Source organism: Terrapene carolina, unplaced genomic scaffold (assembly GCF_002925995.2).
Source record: "Terrapene carolina triunguis isolate 2854851 unplaced genomic scaffold, T_m_triunguis-2.0 Scaffold55, whole genome shotgun sequence".
NCBI classification, from domain to species: domain Eukaryota; kingdom Metazoa; phylum Chordata; order Testudines; family Emydidae; genus Terrapene; species Terrapene triunguis.
The window spans coordinates 1,231,703-1,250,812 of record NW_020664406.1 but is presented as its reverse complement, the minus strand read 5'-3'; the positions used below and the strand labels follow the sequence as shown (position 1 = coordinate 1,250,812).

Below are 19,110 nucleotides of genomic sequence, written 5' to 3'. Positions count from 1 at the left end.
AGAATCTGAGGAAGTTGAAGAGAGTGGTTGAGAGATGGATATCTGTGAAGATGATGAGTGTAGAAAAATCGTCAGGGAGGAAGCTGCTGATAATAGTGAGACATGAAGATGGGGAGATTCTGGCATAGCTATTAAGTCCCCACATGTAGTAAAGGTAGCTGGACAGAAGCTAACTGCACCACACTGGTGATGGAAGCAGTACCAACTAAGTTGGTACTGGAGTGGGATGCAATGGAGAAATACATGAAGAACAGAGCTATACAGAAAGGCTGTTTTAGCTGGTCAAAGCCACAGCGATGACTCTCCATCTGGAAGAGGTGAGATTGTGTGAAGAAATGGAGTGGAGAGCTTGGTGCTTAATGAGCAGGACAGGGAGCAGAAGAAAACCTAGAGCAAGTTCTGGGCGGATATATACAAACTGGATCCTAAACAAATAAGGACCCAACTGAGTTATTTGAGAAGGAGTTATACAGTTGCTCTCCTTTTGTATGACTAAAAAATCTGGCCTTGCATTCTGTATATGCTGCAGTCAGGAGAACTGGAACGTGGAGAGGCCACAGACAAAGGACCCGCACTAGCCAAGGGGAGAGGAGATGAAGGCCTAGGTTGAGGATTTCATCCTCAGTGGTGGAACTGAGGCACTGTTGTAGCGGTGGAGCCAGGCAAACATGCAGATGTGAGACAAGGCGCACTGAGGATGAAGATGTGAAGGTGGAGAGTGTAGCAGGGAAATACTCCAGGGGGGAGGAGAAACGAAGGGAGATGGGGCGCCCCCCCCCCCTTTGGGTGACAGGCCTCTGTGGGGCCGGGGCAGCGGCTGGGCCCTGGCCCGTTCCCATAGTGATTCCCTGTGACGCGGGGCGGGGCCAGGGACGCTGCAGCGCGGGGGTGGCCGAAGCGGAGGCGGCGGTGGCGGCGGGAGGGTCCGATGCACCGGGCCGGGAGCGGGGCCGGAGCCGCCGCGATACAGACACCCGGGAGCTTCCGAGGGTAGGTGGGGGGGAGCGGGCCGCTCCAGCCCCAGGCCCGGCCGGCGGCTGCCCCCCTCTCACGCCCCTGCTCTCTCTCCCCCCAGGTTTGGCAGGAGGAGCCGGCGCTGCAGCGCTGTGGACAGAGGGGACTTCACAGGCGGCATCTATGGCACCAGCCTCCCGCTCACCAGCCTCTCCGACTCCCGCCAGGTACAGGCGCCCCGCCTCGCTGCTGCAGGAGCAGAGCGGAGCCATCGCCCCCACGTGTGCTTGGTCTGGGCGGGTCCGGGGGTGGGGGGCAGCAGCTGGTTGTTTGTCTTTGTAAATACAACTTAAACCACTGCCCTCGAGGGCACCAAACATGAGTCTACGTGCCTTAGAGCTGGGAGTCCGGGACTGTGGTGCCAGTTCGCTACTTGCTCGCTCCCTTTCCGTGGTGGTTACTGCTTGTGATCCCCTTCTTCACCTCGCTGCTTCTGCTCCGGCTCCTGAGTCTGCAGACGTGACAGCCGCCAGCTTTGACCCCCACTCAAGGTTAAAACGTGCCCCTACGAAACGGAAAGCATGAGTGGCTACAGGCTGTCACAACGAGGGTCAGGCTCTGCAGCTGATGTTGTAAGACACTCAGCGCTTCTGTGGATCAGGTGCAGAGGAGGACACACACATTACCAAACAGTGGGTTCCACAAGGACATAACTTCATGCACACAAGTAGTCTTACTGAAAAAGCCAGTGGTAATTCTCATGCTTGCAGTTACTTATGCACAAACCTAAAGCCCCAATCCCGTAATGAACCCTATACAGACAGACTCACCCTTTCATCTGGAGCCCCAGTCAAATTAATAGGACTTTGCAAAGGAAAAAAGGTCTGCCCACATGAAGCCCTGTGCAGGATCAGGACTGTGATTTGTAAATTGCTTTGGGATACTTTGATATTAAAGGCATGATATGAATGCACAATCTTATCTTTTCAATGTATTTCTTATTCTGGCACACACAATAATAATACCTAGATCTTATATATCATTTTTCATCAGTAGATCTCACAGCACTTTATTTCAGAGGTCAATATTATCCCATTTTATAGATGGGGAAAGTGAGGCACAGAGAGGTGAAGTGACTTGCCCAAGGTCTCCCAGCAGGCCAAGTGGCAATGTACCTTTACTTCATATAATTTCTCTATCCCACAGCTATTCCTGTTAACATCTCTCTCCATTCTCCATTTCCTCGCTACAGTTCATAAAGTTATTAAACCTAAATTGTCATAGTTACCATATATTTTTAGTTTCTGTGTTTTTGCACTCACTAAAACTCAAATATTGTTATAGAATATACATACCAGTGATTTGGAACATGATGTCCACCTTCCTGAAAATAAATACTGTCTGTCAGGAGACGAGACTGGCACAGGAGGTAAGGAATCCCAGCCATTCACAATTCTGTATGGAGAAAATTTTTCTAGTGGACTTTTGTAAGCAAAACGAACTGTTGATCTTTTACAGGTGTTCTTTCAAGCAAGTTGCACAAGGTAAGAGCAGAATAAATATCAGTCTTTTGACAGTAATTGAAATCAAATTTATCTGGAATTAACTTCATAGGTTTTGGACCTAAATGCTGGTTTTTAAAATCCATCAAACTAATTAGACACTTATGTTGAAAAGGACTAACCCACTATTGTACGACTTAAAAAGCCATAAATGAAATTATGGCTCCGCTAGGAAAAAATTGTTTCTTTTAAAATAATTTTCAAATAAAGATATGGATAGGAAACTGCATTTGTGAACAGCTTTCTCATAGTAATTGGCCAATCACTTATTCATATTCCAAGTTTTCCTTAAGAGTTATAGTTGCCCTCTTTGATTTGCATGAGGTTAAACTGTAAGATGTACAGTACTTAGTTTTAAAAAGTGAAAACTCATTTCAGTGCACTTTATACTTGACCAACTAGGAAGACTGTTTTGATTGCAGAATCTAAACCTGCAAAATATAGATTTTTGAGCAAATATAGCAATCTATGCTATCTTTGTTACGTATTTGTATCTTCTATTCCATTCAAGGGGAGTTACATTATGCAGGCGAGAACAGATCCCTTTTTTATTGTTGAACATTATTTTCCTTTCTATTAGATACAATGATGAAATATCTATTTGGTGGCTGTTCAGCACCCTATGTGAAATTAATTTGGCAAGTTCCCATGTTGTGTATGTGTGCTCTTAATTAAACACACATACACACAGACATACACAAACACAAAAAAACTCATTACCATAATTAGCAACTATAATGGCAGCAAGGATAGTTGAAGCAAACCTGGAAGGCCCTGGGAAGCATTCCAGTTGGGTCCCTTAATACAGCAAAAGTTATAGTCACATTCATAGAATATCAGGGTTGGAAGGGACCTCAGGAGGTCATCTAGTCCAACCCCCTACTCAGAGCAGAATCAATCCCCAGACAGATTTTTGCCCCAGAACCCTAAATGGCCCCCTCAAGGATTGAGCTCACAACCCTGGGTTTAGCAGGCCAATGTTCAAACCACTGAGCTATCCCTCACCCCAATATTCTGTTACCTTGTTCTGAATTAGAGCAATAAATTAGTATTAGCCTCAGAGTTCTGCAGAATTCAGCAGTAAGGTCTCAGGGAGTGAATTCTTCCATCTGAATAAAGCCTTTCCTATCTTCTTGTTTGTCCCAGTATGACAGAAAGCAACAGGACCTACTCTGCTCTTGCTCTCATCTCCATCTTGGGGCCAGGTTCACAGATGATGGGACACTGGGTTAGGACATCATCTCTGTATCATCAGCCCAACCTGGTAGCAGAATGAGGCTCTCAATAGAAAGTTGACTAACTCATTCATTCTCATGGATTGAGTTCAGCAGCACTGCTGATTTACTGCCTAAGGAGGGTAGCCTGGCGCATCTAAAACAGGCTTGAGGAGTTACAGCTCAGTAGGCCATGTTTACCACAGCAGAAATCTTTCTGCTGCTCCAGGTGCACATGTTGCTGCTCCTCCATGTGCTCTAACAGTACATTCTAATAAGAATTGAGTGTCTGACAAATCAGATTAACCCGGGGACACAGCCAATCCATGACTCTCTCTGTCTGCAGGTTTCACAACTTGTCTGAACTGGTAGTCTCAACAGAGAGGTCAAAAATTGAATGAGCATGGAGACTACTAATATGGAGTAATATTAGCCCTGCCACCTATAGAGAAGTGATTCCTCCTGGACAACGTTACTATGTAAAGAAGCCCTGCCCATGTGCTGTACTTTTTCTGTGAGATTCCAGGCCTCTCAAGTCATCACTTTTTATGAGCACTAAATTCACACAGCAATTTAAATGTTTTATTGAAAGCTAAATTCAGCCCTTAATTACACACTTGGAACTTCACTGAAGCGAATGGGGTTGCATGGTTTTAACTGAGGACAATTTTTGGACAAAAGATCCAAGATAAATAAGTGATCATGCCTGAAAAGTGTCTTCACACATAGTAAATATTGTAGTTGCTCTTCTGTTTTACAGGATGCTTACACAACAGCAGTGGAACAACTGGCAGATCTTAGGTTGTCAAAAAATAGGACTAGAAGAACACAGGTGGGATTTGTTTGTCAAATAACTTTAATTATGCCATTTATTTCATTTTGCATTCTTGGTGCTTATTCTAAAATATATCAATAGTATTTTTATAGATATTCTTTCTGCTTATTGCAGCTCAGTCAAAATAATAGCAAAGAAGGGATGTTTTGTTCCTGGAGATATACACACGATCAAAGCAATACTACTGTGAACAGGTAAAAAAATAAAATTATTTTTAACATCTTTAAATCCAGTTAAACTGAAGAGTTTTGTTAAAAGGTTTCCAATCATTCTGAACAAGCAAGAGAATTGCACCTAAAACATGCATTTAACACTCCGTGAAGTTATATACTGATGGTTTATTGTCAGCTTATATATTTTCTAACAGAGTAGAGTTCAAAGGAGTTTAATGAATTAATGCATAGGTATTTTAATTAAAAGTGAGGTAACGGAGTTATGAATTCTGATGTTCTGGTAAATGCCTTTAATCTCTTCTGGAGCACAACTATTTTGCACTATGGTTAAACCCAAAGGATATTAATTTGCCATCTTGGTATGCAATTGATTGACTCTTTTTTCCAATAAATCCTTCATACACTCTGTCAGTCTTCAGTTTTCACTGTTAATGGAATAGCGCCAAATATATATAGCAGTAGTTCAGCCTTTTTCATACTGGAACCCTCCCCCCCGCCTTCTTGTCTAGCTGATGAGGGCCCTTCATTCTCCTCTTTTAGCAATCAGGGAAGAGCACACATGCTGAGCTTCAGCCAATCACTGTTCAAGCTTTCTGATTGGCTGAGCCCAGGGCAGGGAGCCAATCAAAAGCAAGCAGCGACCCTACCCGGCAACAAGCTACCCTGCTGCCTTGAAGCCAATCAGAAGTGACTACTTCCTTCTCCATACCAGTATAATACAACCAGGAAGTGATTTCAAGCGAATTTTATGCAAATCAAATGTCATAAGGCCGAAACAAGTGTAGGGGCGAAATGGGCAGTCAATTGAAAAGCGTTGTAAGTGGCATCCGACGACTCCCTATATATTTACCTTTACGTTTGGGGTTCCATTGAACTTTTAATTGTTAAACCATGCAAACTCTTGTGGCCTTTTTAATTAATTATAAAAAGTAAGTAAGTTCTGCAACACTAAATAAACCAGACACCATAACACCAATAAAACAGACAGCTTTTCTTCAAGTAGTGTCCCTATGGGTGCTCCACTTCAGGTGCGCATGCGCCCCATGCACCTTTGATCAGAGATTTTAGGTAGCAGTGCCAGTTTGGCCCAGGCATGCTCTCTACTCTGCCTTGTGCTCTGTGCTGTGGCTATATAGAGCTGTGGTGGTGAACAACCCTCAGTTCCTTCTCAACCGCTTTGGCCTGAGATGGAGTCCAAGTTGAGCTTAGTTCAATTGCAGTTTTTCCCATAGTTTTACTTATCTTAGTTATTGTTAGTTCTAGTTAAAAAAATGGTTGTAAGGACCACTGTCCTTTCAATTTTTCCCTGAGGGGAACTTTAGATTGCTGGGTGGATATGCCTGGCTCTCCAAGTTTTAAACATCTGCCAGGAGGCTATCCTAGTGAGCAACAGGCAGTCCTGGTATGGTCCGTTACACTTTAGGGGGTGGGGAATAGCGGCGTGCATGTGATTCCCCAAGGAAATTTTTGCCTGGTCTTAAAATCGACACCCAGAAAGAACCAGGAAATTAAATTGTATTTCCTTGTGATGGGAGAGCTCCCTCCATCCAGCTTCTCACTCAGGCTATGGACTGTCTTCCCTCCCTGTACATCGGTCTCCTGAGTAAGTTAACTGCCTCTATCACTTCGGTGCAACACTCCCCTAGAACTTCTAAGCGGAAGACTCAAAGAATCCTCTCAATAGGACTCTAGGAAAGGGAGCTTGAGTTCCTCCACCTACACCATGTGGACCCCCTTCATTGGCCATACTGGGATCCATACCGCCAACAATTCTCTAGGACCCTTAGCATAACTTGTTGCCATGATAAGGGTAGACAGTCCCTCCCCTCCTCTCTCTCAAAAAGGTCTGATCCAGAAGAAGATATCTTTGAGAAATTGGAGATGAGAGTGGACAAAGAAGTCATCCTGCCAACCAACCTCTCTTCTTCATCCCGAATGAAGCAGTTATGCCTGCCTCACCATCCCTGGCTGATGACTTCAAACAGTTCCAGGGCTTCATTGAAAGGACAGCGAACTCCTTACAAATTCCACTTGAGACTAAGGAGTCACAACATAAACTGCTTGATATATTGCACGCAGCGTCATCTGCCTGACTTGCACTATCTATTAATGAGGTTCTTCTGTATCCTGCAAAAGTAATCTGGCATACCCTAGAATCAATATTGCCCACCTGTAAACGGGCTGATAGGAAATATTATGTTCCATCTAAAGATTCAGAGGTTCTGTTTTCTCATCCCTCTCCCAACTCCCTCATTGTCAAGGCTGTACATGCGTGTGTAAGGCAGCACTATGCTAAATCATTACCATACAACAAAATTCAGAAGTATCTCAAATTTATTTGGTTGCAAATCATATTTTTTTACATCTCTGCAGTTTAGTATTGTTAACTATCAGGTGTGGATGGTGAAATATAGTTCACTTTGTTTATTGAGCATCTACCACCACAGCAGAGGGGCTAGTTCCAGGCAATCATTACAGAGGGTCAGCTTCTTGCCAGAACATCTGTGCAGACCTCTCTGGATGCCACTGACACAGCTACTCGCTCTGTTTCTATGGCGGTGGTCATCAGAAGGGCCTTCTGGCTTCAGCTCTCAGGATTTCTGAGGAAGGTCCAGAATACAGTTAAAGACCTTCCCTTCAATGGCTTAAACTTGTTTGTGGAGAATACAGACAAGTCTCTGCATACATTAAAAGATTCCTGGGCCACTTTGTGGTCTCTGGGAATTTACACACCTGACCATAAATTTAATAAGTCCCAGACAGCACAGAAATCTTGTCCTGCTCAATTCCCCAGCCCCCAGAGATCTTATGAATCCATACAAAAGATGCAGAGGTTCCAGATAAAGAGACTGTCTGCTACATGAGCATTGATCTCACAAGCCTCATCTTCGAAACAGCAATTTTGGTGGGTGGTCGAGGTTCTGAGTTACCTTCACCCTTCTCCTTACCAGCTGCAACTGTTCGCATGCCTTCCTCCCTTTCTCTCTACAGACAAGTGATTTGTGGAGATCGTGTGAGCAGGATGTTCCATCCACTTTACTTCCCTCACTCCTTCCCACCCCTTTTCCCTATCCTTCTTCAGGGACCCATTTCATAAGTACCTATCGCTTCTCGGCTCTCTGTGAGCTGAGGGGTGAAAACATTATCTAAAGCAGGAAATAGACTCCCTCCTGAACATAGGTGCTACAGAAGCAGTTATGTAAAACACAGAGGAAAGGGGTTTTATTCTAGGTACTTCCCGGTTCTGAAAAAGAACGGCAGGTGGGGACCCATTCTAAGTCTAAGGCTCCTCCACGGGTTTGTGAAGATATAGAAGTTCATATTGGTAACACTTGCAGCAATACCACCATCATTGGCCCTAAAGGACTGGTTCTTGGCCCTCAACTTACATGATGCATATTTTCATATAGTGATTCGCCCTTTCCACAGAAGTTTCTTATGTTGCAGTCTAGGCAAAAAACACTTTCAATACAGAGTGCTTCCATTTGGTCTCTCTCTTCTGCTCCCAGAGTGTTTTTGAAGGTTCTGTCAGTGGTAGTGGCTTACCTTCGCAGAGAAGGAATCCTACTATTCCAATAACTTGACAATTGGCTGCAAAAGGGACGTTCCTACGGCAAGACCTCAGTGGCTACTCAGAAGACCATAGATTTCAGGCCATGTCTAAACTACCACTTTTGTTGGCAAAACTTATGTTGCTCAGGGGTGTGAAAAAAACACCCCCCATAGCGACATAAATTATGCTAGCATAAGTCTTACTGTACACAGCACTATATTGGCGGGAGAGCTTCTCCCATCAACATAGCTACCGCCGCTCATTGGGGTTGGTTTAATTACGTTGACAGGAGAGCTCTCTCCTGTTGGCATAAAGTGGCTACACGGGAGATCTTACAATGGTGCAGCTGCATCGGTACAGCTGTGCCACTGTAAGCTCTCTAGTGTAGACATAGCTTCAGCCTGAGACTGCAATTAAAAATTCAGAAGTCCACGTTGGCCTCAATGCAAAGATGGAAGTTCATAGGAATTTGCTTCAACACAGTAGCTGCCAAAACGTACTTCCCAATACACAGGTTTACAACCCTATCAAATTTAGTCACTACTGTCCAAATCAGCCCCCAGACATAAGTCAAAAACTGTCTCCAGTTGTTGGGGCATTTGGCAGCTGGGACTTTTGTGGTAAACCATGTCAGGTTGCACGTGCGCTGCCTCCACAGGTGGCTCAGAAATAGTTATCTGCCAAGCAAACGCAGCTTGAACAAACTACTCTGGGTTCCTACTGTCGTGAAGAAGTCCCTCAACTCAGAGGCAACACATGGGGTGGGGCACGTGGGGTCACATCCCCCCCCAGATTTCTGCGAGTGCCGAGCAGCCCTTGCAGGGCTTGCTCTGGTTTGCCTGTTGGGGGGAGGGAGGACTCAGTCCTTCTCATGCTGCACCTCCTGCGCAGCACGTTTCTGGCTCACTTGGCCCCTCTCCCCGGCAGCTGAGCCTGGGTAGGGAGCGGAGGGGGCAGGACGGAGCCACTTCTCCTGCTGGGTGCAGCCACCAGGCCTGGGCAGGGAGCAGAGAAGGCAGGCCGCCACCACCTCCCCAGCCCGGCTCTCACAGGCAGCCACAGGAGCTGATGAGATTGGCTGCCCTGGACCAGAAAGTCCCTCCCAGAGGCAACATGTGGGGGCTGTCACATGCCCTGCCCCCAACCTTTAAATTGTGGGCCCCCCCCAGTATCATCAGGTACAGATAGTCTCTGCCTAAACTGCCGGAAAGAACATTTGCACAGGAGTCCCCTTCACTCAACCATCTCTAACAACAGTAATAACAGATACCTCCCTGTTGGGATGAGGAGCACATCTCTACACTCACGTTGCTCAAGGCAGGTGATTGTCTCACAAGAACACTCTACACATGAACTTGCTGGAACTCATGGTGGTCAGGAATGCATGTCTCCGTTTTATGCCATTGATTGGGGCAAATATGCAAAGATCATGACATGATAGGTCACGCATGTTTTATATCACTTGTCAAGGAGGAGTGAGATCACTCTCCCTCTGCAGCAAAGCAATGAGACTCTGGAGTTGGTGATACGAAATCATCTCAGCATCTCAGCAAGCTTACCTTCTGGGCGTTCAGAACATTACCGCAGATACCCTCAGCAGATGTTTCTCTGAGGATCACAAGTGAGAGATAGATCCCATTATATTCCACTGCATATTTCAGTGTTGGGGAGTCCTGCAGATAGACCTCTGTCACGGCCAGATACAAGAGTGCCCCCGGTTCTGCTCGAGATGCACCACTCCTTGGGAAATACCTTTTTCCTTCATTGGACGTCGGGTCTGTTATATGCATTTCCTCCAACTCCTCCGATATCCAGGGTGCTGATCAAGATAAGGAAAGACAAGGCCAGGGTTATTCTGGTGGTTCTGATGTGCCAAGACAGATGTGGTTTCCTTACCTCATCCAGTTAGTGCTTCTTTTGTAAACCCCACCTGAATTAGGCGGATGTGGTATTACATACACTTGATGTCAGAATGACATTAACCTTTACTTGGGCAGGAATAAACCATTTAGAAAATCTCTCGGATAGTTTCTCTATTGCAGACAGATCTAATGGATCTTCAGTTCCCAAGGAAAGACTCTCTCCATGAATATCTGGCTGTATTACCTTTTGTTATCAATCTCATAATCTCCAACATTCTTCTGTACTAGTCCATTCAGCAAGAGTTCTTTCTACTTTAGTGGCCTTTCTAAAGAATGTTCCCATTGCTGAAATATGTAGAGCCATACACACCTTTTCTGAATATCATGTCTCAGCTTCTGGTGCTGTGTCTGGCACTACTGTACTGTCTTCAGTTTTGGATTAGATTCTGAAGGCCCCTCCCCTTCCTGAGAGGATACTACTCAGTACTCACCTGAAGTGGAGCACCGCTAGGGACGCTACTTGAAGAAGGAGAGGTTACGCACCCTGTGCAGTAACTGTAATTATTTGCATTGTGTTCCCTTATGGGAGCTCCATTACACGCCCTCCTTCCCCTCTTCTTCAAATTTCTCTGCAACAAAGTTTTGCTATAGAGAAGGAACTGAGGGTGGTTTGCCTACATAGTTCTATGTAGCCACAGTGCACAGCATGAGGTGGAGTAGAGCACTTGCACAGGCTGAATGGGTACTGCTACCTAAAGTATCCGATTGCAGTGCACCTGAGGTGGAGCACTGATAGGGTGACCCATCTCAAAGAACTACAGTTACTGCACAGGGTGAGTAACCCCTCTTTATACCTTTTAATTTACTTGGGCCAAATTCAGCGATGCTTTAAATTTGTACAACTTGCATTGACTTCAGAGGTAATTTTGGCTTCTTACACCCAGAATTAATATGGCTCGTTTTCCTTTTGGCCTTTAAGAACTCTGCTTTCCTATTTTCCCTGTTTTTTAGCATAAGTTTGTTGTGATTCTCCTGAGACCTCTTCTACCTCATTCCCCAAGAACTCAGTCTCTGGTCTTGGTACTCAGGTTCCTTTATCTTGCATACAGCAAAACTACGCTGAGTTGATCAGACTCAGCACAGGGGGCAGGTACAGGGTGTACCACACATCCAAAGTTACACAGAAAACTTTACCTTATGAGCATTTTTACTAACACTAATAACACATGCATTCTTAACTATACATTGCATCATACACTTCATGATTGGCTTGGTTATTTTTCAGGAACCAATCCCTATCCAGCATGCTCTGTACATGTGCTGGTCATATATAACCTGATCTTTACATTCCAAGTTTTATCTTGTCCGTTGTCCCTAGTACCAGGGTGTTCCTGCTTGTGTTAGCTAGCACAGATGTCCTGACTCCAGTATACTGCTTGCTAAGCCCCTATTTATAGCTTAATCTTCCATTCACCTGCTCACTAAGAACATAAGAACGGCCATAGTGGGTCAGACCAATGGTCCATCTAGCCCAGTATCCTGTCTTCCGACAGTGGCCAATGCCAGGTGCTTCAGAGAGAATGAACAGAACAAGCAATCATCGAGTGATCCGTCCCCTGTTGTCGACTCTCAGCTTCTGGCAGTCAGAGGCTATGGACATCCAGAGCATGGAGTTGCATCCCCAACTGTATTTACTAATAGCCATTGATGGACCTATCCTCCATGAACTTATCTAATTCTTTTTTGAACCCTATTATAGTTTTGACCTTCACAATCTCCCCTGACAAGAAGTTCTACAGATTGACTGTATTGTGTGAAGAAGTGCTTTCTTATGTTTTTTGAAAGAATGGTAGTAATAACCAGAGGTGGATTTTTTTTTTTTGTAACACAGGTTCAGTAATAGTGCAGACAGGACATAACATCTCTGAATCCACCTTTTTCAGAAGGATTTTTTCCCACCTGGTGCATAGTTGACCAGATGTATTCTGGGACTTTCCCTCCCTCCCCCTTCTTCTGAAGCAGAGATCGGCAACCTTTGGCACACGGCCCGCCAGGGTAAGCGCCCTGGTGGGCCGGGCAGGTTTGTTTACTTGCCGCGTCTGCAGGTTTGGCTGATCGCGGCTCCCACTGGCCGCGGTTTGCCGTCCCAGGCCAGTGGGGGATGCAGGAAGTGGCGCGGGCCGAGGGATGTGCTGGCCGCTGCTTCCCACAGTCCCCATTGGCCTGGGATGACGAACCATGGCCAGTGGGAGCCGCGATCGGCCGAACCTGCAGACGTGGCAAGTAAACAAACCGGCCCTGCCAGCCAGGGGGCTTACTCTGGCGGGCCGCGTGCCAAAGGTTGCCAATCCCTGTTCTGAAGCATCGATGGTTGCCATAGCTGGAGCCAGAACAGTGGATAGGGTGGACCAGTGCGCTAAAGTGGTACAGATAATCCTCTCTCAGATGCTTTGTTGGTGTGTCTAGCTCAGATGCACAGGATCAAACTGATCACTAGATCTGAGGTGAAGAAGAAATTTTCCTCAAGGCCTCATTGGCAAGGTCCTTGGGGGTTTTTCACCTTCCTCTGCAGAATGAGGCATGGTTCACCTGCTGGGGTCATCTGGGCATATCATATAATCAATACTCTGCCATTGCAGGAGCATTGAGCATTGGTGGCACCTTGATTCCACCTGGTCTCTGCCTATGTAACACAACTGTTTAGTCTCAAGAATTGAAATGTTTTAGTCTAACAAATTACTGAGCCCAATAAATGGGTATCTGGGTGAAATTTAAAGGTCTATGGTATACAGGAGGTCAGACAAGAATCTGATCTAATGGTCCCTTCTTACCTTAAACTCTATGCTCATGGTAAATTCCTACTAGAGTATATGGTGAAAGCTTATCAGCTCTTCTCAGTGTATTGTTATTAGACTGATCTATTCCCCAATTTCTGGGGCAGGGAATGAGGCTTCAGTAATCTGACATCGTGAACAGCTGGAAGAGTAAAGAGAACGAGACAAAGCTCCTGATATGTTTCTCAGTAGGTTCCATAATTAACCAGCATTGCTCTGTCATCACAGTCTAGTGTGTAGCAAATAAACTGTCTGCTGAATTACTGGCAGATCTTTATTTTTCTCTTCTGCAGTACTAATGAGGGCTAAAAGAATATTTTCTTTTAGTAATTTTCCAGTAATGCTTTTGCTGACCTCAGGTCCCCCAACAAGTACTGTAATTGCTATTCAAATATTTGCTGTATTTGCACAATTACCTAGAAAATATTTTAACAGCCATTATCTTCATTTGGTAAAATCTAATAGAGCATGCATGGCCTTTAGCAAGTTAGTGTGAAATTTTATTCACACTAATCCACCCACAAGCAGGAAAGAAGGAATGCTGCTGTGTATAGGAAGAACCTGAAAGCTCTGTTGCTACTGTATGTGCCTTTTCTCTTTTTCATTTGCCTCTTTTAGCTGCAGAAAATGCCTTTGCCACTTATTTCCCTCTCCTTGTTCCTCCACTTCCTTCCCATTTAATAAATCCTGAGAATCCCTCCCCCCCCCCCTTCTGGGCTCCATGGAAAGCTTTAGATCAAGGACACAGAGAGATGTTGTCCCCTGGGCAGTGCTGCTCTGTACTCTGCCAATGAATAGATAGCACCTAGTAATGAGTATTGTCAGGTCTTCTCAAAGATCACATATTAATAGAGAGAGAATTTCACTAACACTTTTCTTCGCAGATCATTCCAGGAACAGCTACTGCAATTGCTTCCATAAAAAGTAATATGAGGGAGGTATTTAATTTGAATGTAACTGTCTAATGAAATGTAGTAGCTGCAAACAAGGAGAGCCATCACCAGGTGCTTCACAGACAAACTGCAGTTCACGGAACAGAATGTGAGGCACACTGGCTTACACAGTGCATTACAAAAGGGAAGTAATATTCTGTTTCCATTGCAGCTAGTGAGCCAAATTCTGAGACAACTTACACTCTTGTCCAACTCCCTTGAATTGCATTGGGTGTAAAAAGAACGAGGAGTACTTGTGGCACATTAGAGACTAATACATTTATTTGGGCATAAGCTTTCGTGGGCTAAAACCCACTTCATCAGGTGTAAATCAGCTTAAAATTTGCCTTTAAATCTCTTGCTGCTTTTAGAATTCTTTCCAATTGAATACCAGTATATTTACCCTAGCTGATATGTACCTTCATTCTTAACTTGCCAAGCTTTCCTCATAGGTATTTTGTAGCTCCTCTCCAAATATATAGGCTCTTCCTGAACATTTGAATTAAGGAGCTTGAGGCTAAAACTAGTCATAAACCCAGGCCAGACTTCTATTTCCTTAATGCCTGAGACACCTTATACAGTAAATTTCTCATGGTTACTGACTTTTCAAGTGTCTCAAGCTTCTTTTCTTGGAGCACTTTGTTTTGAGGAGTTTGTGTCACTAATAAGGATAAACTTATTTTTCATCTTTTCCTCCATTTACTTTTAGCTCTGCTGTGTAGCAGATTCAGTTTCTCAGACATAGTTCCCACTCATTCATCTGAGTTAGCAAGAGACACAGTAATCACGTACCAAAGTGTTTCTTCCAGAATATATATCAGCTGTTTTGGGCAAAAGGCTTCAATGCACCCTTTAATGCTCCCCAGAATTATGGTCTGCACTGTTAACTTTTAGACTTTTTACCTATGAGTTAGTTAGGGTGATGGGTCCTATATAATGGTAGTACAGTCTAGATGTACATTTTTTTTTCTTGTTTGTCATCTTCCCCTTTCTACTTCCCCCTCCCAGTGCAGTGTATTTGACTAGAGCTAGGGTGACCAGACAGCAAGTGTGAAAAATCAGGACCGGGGGTGGGGGTGGGGGGGTAATAGAAGCCTATATAAGAAAAAGACCCAAAAATCAGGACTGTCCCTATAAAATCGGGACATCTGGTCACCCTAACTAGAGCAAATCTGAGTGGTTTTCCATGCTGGTATCAAACTATGTGCCCCTTCCACTTAAAGTGACATTGTACTTTTCCCTTTACATTTTAATGAAAACGGAGCAGTTTCAATACTCAGATAATCCTTTTGTCTATAAACAGGGTCCTCTGGTTCATCCTACTCATAACTTCTTTATTGTGAGTCTTACACTCGCATGTCTGCATGTGTAATTAGACAGGCTTGTGAGATGTGGAAATAGGTACGGTATAACACTTTGAAAACAGATAATTTCTCTCTCATGAGTTCTCCATTGAGTCTTGACTGATCCAATTAACAAAACCTAACACATTACTTCCAGTTCTTTGCATTATAAAGCACTTAAATATCTCACCCCTCAGAATACTGAAATATCATTTGCTAAACCAATTTTTTCTAAAATATATGATCACCGTCTAGCAGTGATATGCTAGAAAAGACTTGTAGGAACCCTTTAAATTCTGTTGCAAAATTATGAGGAAGATTAGGGATGGTTTCTGTGCTAGAGTTGATTTCATTCCCTCTTTGAATAATGGTAAACATTTCTCTCCCAGAGAAGACTTGGGCTGAAACTCAGAAACATTTGTTTGCCTTTAGAATGGACCTGACTTGCACTGTGTCTCATGTACTTAATTAAAAAAAAAAAATATCCAGGAGAGGAAACCCCAGATGCTAAAAAGTCACTCACACCATTGCAATTTACATAAATGAAAGACTGCTGTATTATCAGTAGGCTCAGGGTGTGTATATACGAACAGTTAAAACCAGTGCACTTAATTGACATTTGATTTGTCCATTGGTAGTGCCTTTCTCCTTGCTTATAGTTACAAGATCACATTTTTGTTTAAATAAGAAAACATCCGCATCTGAATCTGAACTTGCTGGAATGTTAGAACATTCCCAAAGGGATTCAGCCGCATTAGCAATAGGTCTAAGCTGCAGATCAGCATCATATTTTTTTCTAAAGTTTCATATGAAGGAGTTTCATGTTTAGGTACCTTGTGTCCAACACTTGGAATTTTTCACAGCTCAAAAGAGCACTGTATAATTTTTGAGATACCCTTAAGAAAGCTGTGGTAAGTATATATTGGTGGGTATTGTTATCTTGCAATAACCATACAACCAATGTTGCAGTTAAACTAATATAGAAAAAATGTGCCACCTCAAGGCCAGGGATAGATATGAGTGTTTTACACTATTATATATGTCTAATGGCTATTCTATTTTCCTACATAGTTATTACAGTATAATTTTCACTCCCTAGTTATGATTGGCACTCTAAATATCTTAGATCATATTTAACTCATCTTGTAAACTGTTTTGAGATAGATACATTAAATAAAAAAGGTGCTCTATGACATTAGATTTTCTGTATAGCTGACATTTGTTGAAACTAAAGACCACTAATTGTGACGATAAACATAATTTTTTGCATGTGTTCTGATGAGAACCTTACTATATTTTTGTTAGTGTGTAGCTTTTTCAGTTTTACAGCTGATCTGAAAAACAAACTGTGCACTAAGTTGTAATTCTACACTAACAATAGTAGTGCAAAGTTTCTCCCCCTCACACTCCTAGGAACACAAGCTGGTAACCCTTCCCTTTAATGCATGTTTGCTCGGGTCTTGAAAAATTTAGAAGAGAGCTGTTCTTTTGAGGTCAGTTTCAATACTTGGATCTGAATGTATGATGCTGGTAGGGCTTTTGGGTCAAACATTCCCCTTAGATGTACACACTAAAGAATCCGAAGTAAGAGTCTTGTAAAATTAATATTAAATTTCCATAACAATACAGCAGAGCGACAGGTGACTGGTTGAATATTTGGCCTTAAAGTCCATCTGGAAGAAGAAGAGTAGAAGGGCTGCGACTCAGGAAGGGAGAACAACATGAAGATGCACTTTTGATATTTTAATGAATGGAGAATAGCTTTATGCCAAGAACAGTAGGACTATTTACATGAGCAAGGCAAGCAGGAGTTGGCCCTTGGTATGCAGAAAGCATTAAGTCCCATCTGAATGAGTATTTCCCTAAAAAGTGGTTGCTGTATGATTGAGCCAAAGCTATAATTTAGCTTTTCAATATAAATTGAACAGAGTCATTATTCTCCTTGTAATATGTAACATGAACAGCTGCCCTCCTTAAAATATAGGGTAAATCCTGGCCCCATTGCAGTCAATCAGTATGCCCATTGACTTCAGTAGGGTCAGAATGGCTCCCATAAATGCATTTTATCCTACCAACTCCCCGAGTAAAACTACACTATATTTTCTTTTTTTTTCCCCCTCCAGAGACTCCAATAAGCCTCTAGTGGAAACTCTTTCCAGCTCACAGGGTAATTCTTTAAACGTCTTTACTGTTAATCCCACATTGATGGGGGCCCGTCTGAACAGCTATCACACAGTGTCTTACCGGGGACCTCAGCAGCTGCCATTAGGAATCTACTGGACAAATGGAGATGGGGATTTTTTCAAGGCCAGAAATGAAACCACAGCTTCTGACTCCTATCCTGCTACAGAAAGTAGTAGTGATGACACTCTCTGTGTGTCCAAATGGAATTTGAAGTTGCGAAACAGTAGTGTTGAGAACAGTATTTTAACAGAGGAAGGTGATGTATCTGAGAGTGAAAAAGTGAATGATGTTTTGCTTAGTTATTTCAAATATATGGATCTGAACTTAAGACCAGAAACTATAGAAAACATTGAAAAAGCTTCCTCCAAGCACCAAAATGAAGTGTTTCCATACCCTGATTTTCTCCCGCCACCTTTCAATAACCTGGACTTACAAAAGTTGGCCTTATCAAAATGGGATGACTGGAAGGAAGTCTTTAATTCACCACCGGAAAGCTCTGTTGTGAAATTAATATCTCGTCTGTTGGAAATTGAACGGATGCAGCACCTGACTATATTAAAAGAGAAGACAAGAGTCCTGACAGTATCTTCCAATATGATGCTTGGCAATCGACCCAGTTCCACAAAATCCATGCATCAGTTGAAGCAGTCAAGACTATCTGACCCTTTATGTCTTCAGACACCTTTTAATCGAGACTGTCAAGAGAAAAATAAATCCAACCAGTCAGGCTGCTGCACGCATGAGTGGAACTGCTCAAAATGCACTTGGGAGTACTGTCATAATTGCAAACGGAATGCTGGAACATCCTCCATTAGAAGTTCATCCACAAAGCAGCTTAGAGCATCTTGTGATGCCTTTAAAAGCTCTAAAACCCCCATCATTTTAAACTCTAACATGCTCTTGCGGAGGTCTTCCTCATGCTGTGTGGCGGCACCAAGAACTCAATCAACTGTTAAATTGACTTCCCCAAAGCTACTGCCACCAAGTACAGCTATATCCAGTCCTTTCCCTGATAAGGACAGTTTAAAATATAAACAGCCAAGGACCAAAAAGAAACTCTACAGAAAAAACGTAGTAACGAGTAAGACTTTTCATTGCCAGAAGTTAAAATCTGTATCTGCTATGCCAAAGCAGAAGTACACTCACACTGACAAACAGTAATTTCTTGAATTCATACTTCTCATTATGAGTGAGTCCTGCTAAGCAATCTTATTTTAGCTTGATTTTTGTCAAGTTAAAGTATTTTTAATGGTATAAGACAGAAGTGATATGAAATAGCACTTGTGACAATTGAATCCACTTGTATTGTAGAAAAATCAAGTTTCATCCCTCTGCCTGCTGACATCCTTTACAGACCATTTGTGTAACTTTTAAAAGAATTGGATCAATATAAGCATACCAGTAGATCATCCCGTTCCAGAGTGAAACTATGTTTTTTTTAAATGTTTACAAAAGTAACATCAATAAATATAGTTATATTACACTAGAACCCAGAAAATCCCACTCAGCATCAGTGCTCCCCCATGCGCTAGGTGCTGTACTAATACATGGGAAGATACGGTGTCAGCCATAGAGAATTCACAATCTAAGTGCAATATGAAGGGTGGGAAGGGAGATAGAAAAATACAATTTCCATACATGTCATTTTTTTCTGATGCATAGAT

General features: G+C 43.2%; 1 protein-coding gene across 1 annotated transcript; it reads left to right on the top strand.

Annotated features, from left to right (window-relative positions):
• The first annotated feature begins 921 nt into the window (after positions 1 to 921).
• On the top strand, positions 922 to 18,607 carry LOC113407886 (protein FAM217A-like). Its single transcript, XM_026658713.1, has 7 exons — positions 922 to 990; positions 1,076 to 1,181; positions 2,299 to 2,383; positions 2,473 to 2,498; positions 4,491 to 4,562; positions 4,680 to 4,759; positions 17,386 to 18,607. The coding sequence occupies exons 1-7, from the start codon at positions 929 to 931 to the stop codon at positions 18,605 to 18,607; spliced, it is 1,653 nt and encodes a 550-aa protein (XP_026514498.1). The 5' UTR covers positions 922 to 928.
• The last annotated feature ends 503 nt before the right edge of the window (positions 18,608 to 19,110 follow it).